The sequence below is a fragment of the Chrysemys picta genome, chromosome 1 (genome assembly GCF_011386835.1).
Source record: "Chrysemys picta bellii isolate R12L10 chromosome 1, ASM1138683v2, whole genome shotgun sequence".
NCBI lineage: Eukaryota > Metazoa > Chordata > Testudines > Emydidae > Chrysemys > Chrysemys picta.
Genome location: NC_088791.1, coordinates 236,954,930 through 236,966,195, shown reverse-complemented (window position 1 = coordinate 236,966,195; position 11,266 = coordinate 236,954,930). Strand labels below are relative to the sequence as shown.

The 11,266-nt window shown below is 40.4% G+C and overlaps 1 protein-coding gene across 2 annotated transcripts; it reads left to right on the top strand.

The window, feature by feature from the left end:
* Positions 1–1,035: 1,035 nt before the first annotated feature.
* LOC101936952 (lysozyme g) lies at positions 1,036–9,933 on the top strand. 2 transcript variants are annotated; one of them, XM_024104490.3, is made up of 6 exons: positions 1,036–1,152; positions 1,699–1,773; positions 3,847–3,936; positions 6,024–6,220; positions 6,529–6,667; positions 8,542–9,933. In XM_024104490.3, the coding sequence occupies exons 2-6, from the start codon at positions 1,731–1,733 to the stop codon at positions 8,685–8,687; spliced, it is 615 nt and encodes a 204-aa protein (XP_023960258.1). In that variant the 5' UTR covers positions 1,036–1,152; positions 1,699–1,730; the 3' UTR covers positions 8,688–9,933. The 2 variants fall into 2 exon arrangements, with proteins under 2 accessions (XP_023960258.1, XP_065436911.1); XM_065580839.1 differs by having other exon boundaries at positions 1,128–1,152; positions 1,681–1,773.
* The last annotated feature ends 1,333 nt before the right edge of the window (positions 9,934–11,266 follow it).

Below are 11,266 nucleotides of genomic sequence, written 5' to 3'. Positions count from 1 at the left end.
GGCTGTCCCCATCTCCAGATGCCAGACTGCTCTCCCCACACCTATTCCAAGGGAAGGCAGGGTCACAAGCAGCAGCAGCACTGCAAGAAAAACTCCTGCTTCCTTTGTTGCTATCACTGGGCTGTGCCTTCCTTTAGTCTGGGACTTGACATACAGTAATAAATATTAGATTTGAAAATGTTATTAGCAGTGATTCTATATTTTCCTCCAGATCACTGGTAGAGATATCGAATAGTACTGGGCCCAGAACTGATCTCTGTGGAACCCCATAGACACACCTCTATTTGGTGATGATTTCCCATTGACAACTACTTTTTTAGACCTATTAGTGAGCCAGTTTTTAATCAATGTAACGTATACTTTATTGATATTGAATAGTGCTAGCTTTTTAATCACAATATCATGCAGCACTAAGTCAAATGTCTTTCAAAAGTCTAAGTTTATTACACCTACGCAGTTACCTTTATCAACCAAACTTGTAATTTCCTTGCAGAATGAAATCAAGTTTGTTTGACAAGAGCTATTTTCCATAAAACCATGTTTATTGGTATTATATTTCTATTCTTTAATTTCATGTTAATTGGATCCCGTATCAGCTTTTCCATTATTTTTTCCTGGAATTGATGTCAGGCTAACTGATATGTAGTTAGCCGGGTCATCCCACTTGCCCTTTTTGAATTTTAATACAACATTTGCACTCTTCCAGTCTTCTGGAATTTCCCCAGTGTTCCAAGATTTATTGAAAAGTAACATCAGTGGGCCGAAGACCTTCTTAGCTGTGTGGTCTAGGGATGTACAGCAGGAAAATAATAGCATTCTAATTCAATTGTGGCCTCTCCTACTGACTCACTGCTATACTTTGTGCAAGTCATTTATTGTGCATCAGCTGTGTAAAAAGGATATAATATTTATTTACTTCATTGGCTTATTCTGAGGCTTAATAAAATAATGAAGGGCAGTGCTTTGAGAGCCTTGGATGAAAGGTATTATATGAGTTCAAAGCATTACTATTATTATTGTTTTTAAACTTTACAGGAAATGTCATCACACTAGGTATAACTCAACATTCCCAAAGCCAGAGGGTGGGGCACCTTAGTATATATAAAGCTCTTTAATTGATCGGTCTTGCAGGACAAGGCAGACTGAAGACAGGTGAGTCTGAACTCATTCATATTGTACTCCCTTGGAGCGGGAGGCATCCTCAATTTTATTCATAGTGACATTCTATTTGTAGTAATCTAGTGACTGTCATTGTGTGTCTGTTTAAGGATAATGAAGCAATTGATGGACTTTTAAAATGATTTATATAAAAGGAATCTTTGAGGAAAAAAATAAGATATGTTAAAGTGTGACTATATGACCAGTTCCTGTTCATGGAAAAAACAATGTACCAAAAAGTCTGCTCACTATTGGTCTGATCTATGAAAATGTTTGCTACTGATTTAATGGGTACAGGGACAGACTATAATGGTCTGATCCTTCAAATACTATCAAGTACAGGGTGTATTATGCTGAAGTCCATATGACAGTAAGTCCCAACTAAGTAGTAAGTGTGTACTAGACTGGGTAAAAAGTCAATGAGCCTGTCTTTAGATGTGGTTTGAGTAAAATTTGCCATTTGTGTGGGTGAACTTTTTCTTAGTAACATTGGAAACTTTCTTGAATTCTTCATGTTTGCAGAGTTTGATTAATTTTCAGACTGTCTTGGGTGCCTGAGAAGAACCATCCCCATGCTACTAACACTGATGTTTCTGGGCCTTGCTGCCCTTGTTGGTGAGTTTGGGGGTTATTTCTATTTCACTAGTCAAAAGCAACACTGGCAAGAGATTATTGTAGGGCAGGGGGAATGCAATCAGATCTGAGTTCTCCTATTATATAGAGCTGTAAAATCTACCATATGGGTAACTCTTCTTTTGGGTGTGAGGTTTCTTGCCTTCCACGTAAGCCTATTAAACTATACATGCTAAAGTATAGGTTAGACAGCAGAATAGGATCACAAAAACAACTTATGTTAATTCTTAGCTAAGGTCATAAATGCCCTTGGTTGGCTGATGGGTTCAGTTAATTCCCCACTTTCTAGAAAGTAGAACAGTTTGGCAAGGCCCAGGCCAGTGATTCATTGTTTTTCCTTCAAAACTTCACTATGTCACAGATGGACACAGGATCCATTGCCAATAGGAGATGGGTAGTCTTCCATCCTCACTGGAGATAAATTCTCAGAGGATGTATGGTATGCTTGTAGGAGTTTGATAGAAGAAGTTCACTGAAATAAGTTCATGCGTTGGGACATTTGCTCAGGTATAGAGATATGAAGGGATATATAAGTATCAGTAAGCATGGATTTGTCAAGAACAAATCATCTCAAACCAACCTGAGAGCTTTCTTTGACAGGGTAATAAGCCTTGTGGATGGGGGAAGGGGGAAGTGGTAGATGTGGTATACCTTGACTTTAGTAAAGCTTTTGATACTGTCTCACATGACCTTCTCATAAACAAACTAGGGAAATGCAACCTAGATGGAGCTACTATAAGGTGGGTGCAAAACCGGGTAGAAAACTGTTCCCAGAGAATAGTTGTTAGTGGTTCACAGTCATGCTGGAAGGGCATAATGACTGGAGTCCCTCACGGATCAGTTCTGGGTCCAGTTCTGTTCAATATCTTAATCAATGATTTAGATAATGGCATAGAGAGTACACATATAAAGTTTGTGGATGACACCAAGCTGGGTTGCAAGTGCTTTGGAGGATAGGATTAAAATTCAAAATGATCTGGACAAACTGGAGAAATGGTCTGACGTAAGTAGGGTGAAATTCAATAAGGACAAATGCAAAGTACTCTACTTAGACAGGAACAATCAGTTGCACACGTACAAAATGGGAAATGACTGCCTAGAAAGGAGTACTGCGGAAAGGAATCTGCAGGTCATAATGGACCACAAGCTAAATATGAGTCAACAGTGTAACACTGTTGCAAAAAAAGCAAACATCATTCTGGGACGTATTAGCAGGAGTGTTGTAAGCAAGACATGAGAAGTAATTCTTCCGCTCTACTCCGCGCTGATTAGGCCTCAACTGGAGTATTGTGTCCAGTTCTGGGTGCCACATTTCAGGAAAGATGTGGACAAATTGGAGAAAGTCCAGAGAAGAGCAACAAAAATGATTAAAGGTCTAGAAAACATGACCTATGAGGGAAGATTGAAAAAATTGGGTTTGTTTAGTCTGGAGAAGAGAAGACTGAGAGGGGACATGATAACAGTTTTCAAGTACGTAAAAGGTTGTTACAAGGAGGAAGGAGAAGAAAAATGTTTTTTCTTAACCTCTGAGGATAGGACAAGAAGCAATGGGCTTAAATTGCAGCAAGGGAGGTTTAGGTTGGACATTAGGAAAAACTTCCTAACTGTCAGGGTGGTTAAGCACTGGAATAAATTGCCTAGGGACGTTGTGGAATCTCCATCATTGGAGATTTTTAAGAGCAGGTTAGACAAACACCTGTCAGGGATAGTCTAGATAATACTTAGTCTTGCTAGGAGTGCAGAGGACTGGACTAGATGACCTCTCAAGGTCCCTTCCAGTCCTATGATTCTATGATCCTCAGCTGATAAAAATTGTCTTGGCTCTACTGACTTCAATATGTAATATTAGAAAAAGGCAATTAATGGATATTAGATTTTGTTGAAGGTGCCATTGATGCTGCTGCTGCTAATAGTGCTATTAATATAAATTACTAAAATACAACAGAAATGTCAGTGTGGAGGTGTTCTTTCTGCATAAGTTTAATTCATGCTTGCAACAGTCTCAGCAATACAGTCTTAAGATCTTATTTTTAATATCTCCCTTTAACTTTTTAGCTCCTTCTGTAAGTTATGGATGTTATGGTGATTTACGTACTATGGAAACCCCTGTGATTTCCTGCAGAGCTGTACAAACCCCAACTTGTGGTAGGTATCATTCACTGCTTGATTGGCTGTACTTCAGTGCACACACTTCTGTTTGTGCTCAGAAATACAGGGCTAATTGGAGAGTAGACAGTGATATTGAGTCTACAAAACAAGGTGAGGGGAAGTGCCAAATGTTAAGGCCTACTGTTTTCAAATGGCAGCCTTTCTTAGCTATGTCTTCTGTATCTGTCTCTGAGGAACCCCCCTTTAAGGTCCCACATTTATAGCAATCAGCCTCTGAACAAAGAAAAGCAGACATATTCCCTTTCCAGTCAACACTGCTCCTTAATCTGCTAGGCTTTTAGTGGCATTATCTCCATACAGGTGCTGAGCACACACTTTCCTCAGCACTCCCAGACCCCTCCTAGACTGGGAAACAAGACACCTGGAATCAAACTTGAGTCTTGACATGCTGAACAAACTGGCCAGTTGTGACATGCCAAATACATATTTTATAGGCCCAAATCAAAGGAGGATGACCCTGGAGCTGTGGTGATCCTACTCCTCCTTTGAGTGCCCCATTTTGGGAATTCTCGCCCAATTTCCTTTACATTTTTTGAGGAGATTAAGTTTTGTGGGTAAGAAATCTTTTCACTTGCACTCCTGTTTGGAAAAGAAGATGTGTTAGAGAAGGAAAAGGAAATACCGGCATTTTATTGCAACATGTAGAAAACATCCAATATTTTGCTATGGGTGAAATCCTAGCCCCACTGAGCCTCAATGGCAAAAGTCCCATTGACTTCAATGGAGCCAGTATTTCTCCTTTTGTAATATCTTAAAGATCTGAAGATAAACTTGGACAACTAAGACTGAAGTGCATTGGGTGGTGGGCCCTGTTTAAAACCAGTCAGGTTTCAAGGGGAAGGTTCCCACTCTTTGCTTTCATTCCATTTCCCATTCATGATCTAACTATATTACCATCAGGCTGGGTAGGTACTTGGAAAGGAGGCCTACAAGGAACATCATGGCAGGAAAATGATTCAGTAGATAGCACTCTTCCCTCAGAGTCAGTAATGATCCAGTGATCCAGAGTGATCCAGGGCTGCTAAACCCATTGTCTTGATCAAACTCCAAATTGGATAAATCCATTTTGTATACCTAAGTTCCCCTTTGCCATTTTGATTGGATACAGTATTCTCCACTTTCTGTCCTGTGCTGTTGCCTTATGCTCTTAAACAATTGCTTCACTTCTGAGTAGAGGTGGCTGTATTTTACTGATGTGTGATTCCTATATGTAGTGTAAATTCATAAAACTTTTGGGGCTGAAAACTACTACATAGTGTAAGTATCAGAGGGGTAGCCGTGTTAGTCTGAATCTGTAAAAAGCAACAGAGGGTCCTGTGGCACCTTTGAGACTAACAGAAGTACTGGGAGCATAAGCTTTCGTGGGTAAGAACCTCACTTCTTCAGATGCAAGATGCAAGATGCATCTGAAGAAGTGAGGTTCTTACCCACGAAAGCTTATGCTCCCAGTACTTCTGTTAGTCTCAAAGGTGCCACAGGACCCTCTGTTGCTTTTTACATAGTGTAAGTTATGTTAAATACATATGTTATCAACTGTTTTAAAGTTTGCTTGCTGGGGGATTTAAGTGTTAATGTAGATTGCTGTGTTGCTTTTTTAAAATACAAATAATTTAACATATTTATCTTCATGGTGTTTCTCTTTCTTATAAATTTATGGATAGTTTTTCAAAAGTACTCTAGTACCAGTGACCCGTAGTGCTTAGCATCTCTGAAAATCAGGGTTGTCAAATTTTTATTGAAAGGAAAGTCTGAAAAAAGACTGGATCAGGAAAATGTTAAGGAGGAAAGAGATATCAAAGGGTTCCTAGGAATTACAGGGGCTGCCCCCAACCCTTTTGTTACTGATTCAGAGAGATATAAAGTTATATCGTTATTGCCTTCTGGATTTCAAAAACTATCAACCAATAGGATTGCACTGGCTTTTCAAATATGTTGATCCACATTAAATGGCTGCATCTTTCTAATCAGCAAATGATGGCTTTTTATAAATGCCAATTTATCTGTAAAGTGATTTTTTTTTAAATTACATGCAGAAACCACATTCACCTTTGCATTTGCTACAGGGGTTCAGGCTGCAGAAAAGAGTGCTGAAATAGACGTAGTACGTCTAAAGAGATACAAAGTCCCTATTATGAGAGTTGCCAGAAATCTGTGCATAGATCCAGCACTCATTGCTGCAATCATATCTGTGGAGAGTCGTGCTGGAGCTACTCTAGTTGATGGCTGGAACCGTGAAAGAAACCAATATGGCTTGATGCAGGTACAGAAGGAAGACCAGGAAAAATAAAAATCCCAAGTACTGAAATAGAAATATTATGCACTAAGGCTTTACTTTAGCAAATTACTTTATACGTTACTTTATTTAGCAAATTACTTTATACATTCGGGGACAGAACTTATGTATATACTTAAGTCTATTCCTGTTCAGGAAAACACCAGCGCATGTGCTTGAATGTCGTCCTGAATAAGGATACGTCCTTGAATTGGGGGCTAAAAATATAAAGAACAGAAAACAAAAGTGGTGTTTTTGTTTCTAAGGAGACTGAATTTTTTGTCTGAATCTTCTAGGTTCATACACACTACAATTCGATTCCTGGAGCCTGGGATAGTGAAGAACATATAACTCAAGGTGCAACTATTCTAGTTACTGGAATTAAGGCATTACAGACAAAGTACCCTACCTGGTCATGGCAACAATATCTCAGAGGTACAGTATGTGCTGTAAAGTTAAAGGGACACTATCAAGATAAAACATTATATATTAAAAAGTCGCTTTCACTACATTATTAAGATTTTAATAGCTGAGATTAAGACTGTAGTAGACTGTTTACATGGAAACAAACATTTCCTTTTTATTGCCATTTAAATCTCAAGAACATTACTATTCATATTTAATCATAACACCCTTTCCTTAAAAATATGATTTATTATTTGTATTACAGTCCCGTATGAAGGCCTCAGTCAAGAAAGGGGCCCCACTGTGCCGGGCACAGCACAAAAACAGCCCCAACGAGCTTACAATCTAAAAAGACAAGCCAGAAGACGGGAAGGAGGGAAAAGAGAGGCACAGTGCAGTGAAGTAACTTGCCCAGTGTCTCAGAGCAGGCCAGTGACAAAGCCAGCAATAGAACTTGACTCTCAGTGCAGTGCCCTCACCAGTGGAGCACAGAGCCTCCACTAAACTCCATAACCTACATTTGGATCCTAAAATACTTGACAGCTTTCCTGTAGCACAGCTGAGTGGGGAACTAGAACATTTTGGGGGCTGAATAGCTGATCCTGGGATTCTGGCATTCTGCCGTGTCATGGCACGTTGGCTTGGGGAGGAGGACAGAGAAAGTTATGCATGACTAACCCATTTCAGGGTTGGATGAAGAGTACCAGCTAGGGGGTTGATCTAGCTTTCATTGGACTCAATGACAATAATCCACTGACTTCTGTGGATGAAGGATCAGGCCTTAGCTGACTAGGGTATGGCTGCACTTCAAAGAAAAAGTCGCATCACTGAGTCTCAGAGCCCAGGTCAATTGTCTCAGAGCCCAGGTCTAAAACCAGCAGATGTTCCCACCCAGGTGTAGCCCAGCCTCTGAGACCCTCCCCACCTCACTGGGTTTCAGAGACCAGGCTCCAGCCTGAGCCAGCGTATCTACACTGCTATTTTTTGCTCTGTAGCGCAAGCCCCAGGAGCCCCAGTCAGTTGACCCAGGCTCTGAGACTTGCTGCTGCGGGTTTTTTTTTTTTTTTTTTGCTGAGTAGACATACCCACTGGATCTGATACAAGGCAGTGGAAAAACCTCTCAATTGAGTTCAGAGGAGCTGAATCAGGATTTAAGTCTCTCCTCATCTATCTGTCTTGGAAGTGAACTGGTTGTTAAGTGGATCGGAGGGGTCATATGTTGGGGAGTAAGGGCCCTGGAACTGAAACAGGGGCTCAGATCCTTTTTCTGGCTTGTTTTTTTAGATTGTAGACTTGTTGGGGCTGTTTTTGTGCTGTGCCTGGCACAGTGGGGTCCCTTTCTTGATTGAGGCCTCCAGGAAGGAGTGTAATACAAATAATAAATCATATTTTTAAGGCAAGGGTTTTACATGATTAAATATGAAGAGAAATGTTCTTGTGATATTTAAATGTCAATAAAAAGGAAAGGTGGTAGGGAGGTAGGAGATGTAGTTAAATTGTGAACACAAGACTGGTAGTGGGGGAGCTTGTAATGAACAAGTATGTCATCACTCTGGTTACTCCGGGTGTATGTTGCATCTTTTTATTTCATTCTTCAGCTGTCCTTGCCTTTTTAGATTACACATTTTTAAGGTAAAGACCATGTTCCCATCTGCATTCAGAGAGCATCTAGCATATTTTGGATGCTATTGCAATATAAATAATAAATAAACAAATAATAAGTTGTTTGCAAACTCCCTGTTAAGAATCAAGTACTCTGTAAATGCAGCTACACAACAGCACAATGCATCATTTTCCAAAAGACTTGATAGGTTCAATTAGATGGAATTTTGCTGAAGCCACAGCTTCTGGCTGAGATTTATTTGTTTTTAATTCTGTATTGACTACTTTGTGTCTCGTTGCAGGTGGGATTTGTGCCTATCATGACAAGGTTAGGAACATCCAGGTCTATGATGGAATGGACAATTGCAATTCGAGCAATGATTATGTTAATAATGTTATTATTCGAGCCAAATATCTGCAGAATAATGGATTCAGCATTTTAGTGTAATACTGGCTTCAGCCTCTTTTCAGACAAATCATAATTCTCATTATTATCAACCTGATCGTGAGAGATGCTATACATCTGGAGAAAACAAATGTTTAATATAGTAATCATACAGTGATTGTAACCACAAAATAAATTGTTCCGGGGTTTTTCCCAACAATAATGAAGCTGAAAGCACCTGTAAATTAATTCCTCCTTCCACTCCATCCAAGCACCTAATATCAGTTTCAACTTTTCCACTTGCTAGGGTTGCATGAACAACAGGTGTTACTATAGATCTAGGAGTTAATTAATCCCTTCTCTAGGATTCCAATGAGTTGTGTGTGGGAGGAATCCAAGACCTCAGTGCCTTTATTATGAAACAAAAACAAACAAACAAAACCCACAGGCCGGCAAAGTCTTTACCTGTTGAGCGGGGAGGCCTCTTCCACATTCTCTTGTACAGAGATGAGTTTGGGGCTGCTCACGTATCATCTAGAGATGGGAACATGTGTGGGTCTCCCTCTGTATCTACTCTAGTACTTTCTTCATCCTAATGCCTCCCCTTCCCCAACAGGAAGAAAGAATTCTTCATCTCCATGGGCTCCTTCCCTTTAGCTTATACCTGCTATTCTGTAAACACAGTAAAGGGACTTTGCTCTGGGTTCTCAGCCCATGTTGATGTCTGTGCTAGCTGACTGATCAATAGGCCAGTGAAGAATCTAACGTGGTTTGGATATTGGAGGACACACTGAGCCCGCTCAGTATATCCTCTACATTCATTCTCATGAGCCAGACTCCTTCCAGTGACAGGTTTAGTTAGCTATATAAGGTCAAAATGAGCCTTACATGGCCATATCCAAAGGGGAATCTCTCTGGGTAGCCCAGGAGTCATGCACAACCTCTCTGGGTCACACAAGCCCAAAAGCAAGGTCCCCCCATTTAGTGAGTTTCCTGTGAACTGCATGACAGTGACACTGCTTAGTAGTACAATGCTAACATCTTTTTGGACTTAACACTGTTGCAGTTCAATTGGTACCTTCCAACTTTTAAACATGTGGATGTTTCAATATCTGCCTCACTATCATGAAAACAAAACCAAAGAAAAATTCTAGTAACCCCTATTTTTAATTGGAAAATTCATGGCTGTTGGTTTATGATTATTCTGTTTGAAAGTTTATTTTTCATTGTGGCTAGATTTGGATATGTAAATTTACTGACCAAATGAATAAAGGGAAATGGCATATTAAAATGTTTTTGGCAAATGAAACCAGACTCCAAAGAGGTCATCTTTTCAGTTTCATGAGCAAAGGTGGACAGCAAAAAATGATTTCAATTACCTAGCAATGGTCTAGAAATTCATTCAAAAATATATTTATGGTGGATACAACTCCCAACATTTCTCTGAATTCAGGAGGCTTAATATCCCCCATTAAACGTAAAGGATGTACAACCCTCCAGTGGAAATGATAGCGCTCTGTGGCTTGTCTGCACATTAGAACATGAAATGATATAGGGCTCCGGCAAGTCGTTTTTTTCCTCTTATGCTTCAATAAGAAGAAGCAGCGATCCTTGTCCATAAATTACACCAATCACTCTTCATGTGTGTGAGCATAAGTTCTTAAACAAGAGTCCTTTAAGGTCTCCATAAAAGCAACATATCTTGACTTCCCCTCTAATAATAATAACAATAATACAACAACAACAACAATAATAATATTCCCCTTTACTGAATGGTAGCAGATTTCAAAGCTGAACTGGTCCCTGAAAGGAAATCCTATGTTCCCTACTATTCTGTGCATCCACAACAGCAGCAGTTCTCAAACTGTGGGTCAGGACCCCAAAATGGGTTGCCAGGGCTGGCGTTAGACTTGCTGGCTGAAGCTGAAGCCCAAGGCGCCCCCCTACCCCTGCCTGGGGCTGAAGCCCTTGGGCTTCGACTTTAGCCCCTGCCTCCATCTGAGGTGGTGGGGCTTGAGCGGGCTCAGGTTTGATCCCCCCTCCTGGGGTCATGTAGTAATTTTTGTTATCAGAAAGGGGTTGCGGAGCAATGACGTTTGAGAACCCCTGTACTACAGTAGTATAACTAGGACCAGCAGGGCTATAGCCCTGGGTTTGGCAGGTGACAAAGCGACCAAATAAGAAATTAATTTGTTGACCTTGCCATGGGGGCTGGACTCTTTAAAGCACAGACCATAGCACTGACAAATAAGGACTAGCCAGACAGCTCGCTATGATCTATGCATGAAACCGCTACATGGGAGCTATGGATTATGGGTATTATTTTGATTGCTTAGTAACAAGTTATAATCTCCAGTACAATATAGCATTGGAAGGCTGGAGAACAGGTTGTGTGTTGCAGTGTGATAGTTCAGGTCTTTGATGTGTCCATTGGAGGGAGGTAGTAATGTTGGACTGAAAATCAGTGCGAGGGACTTAGAAGTGTTAGCGGGGTTGAGTATTGGGATTGTAATGGGCTAATGCTTGGAAATAGGAACTTGGTTGGGTGCAAAATGTCACTTTAACAGGATTTCCTTGTTTTTAGTGTTTGTGTACAGAGTTGGATTGGTCCATGGGAGTAATGGGAAATCTTCAGGAGGCCT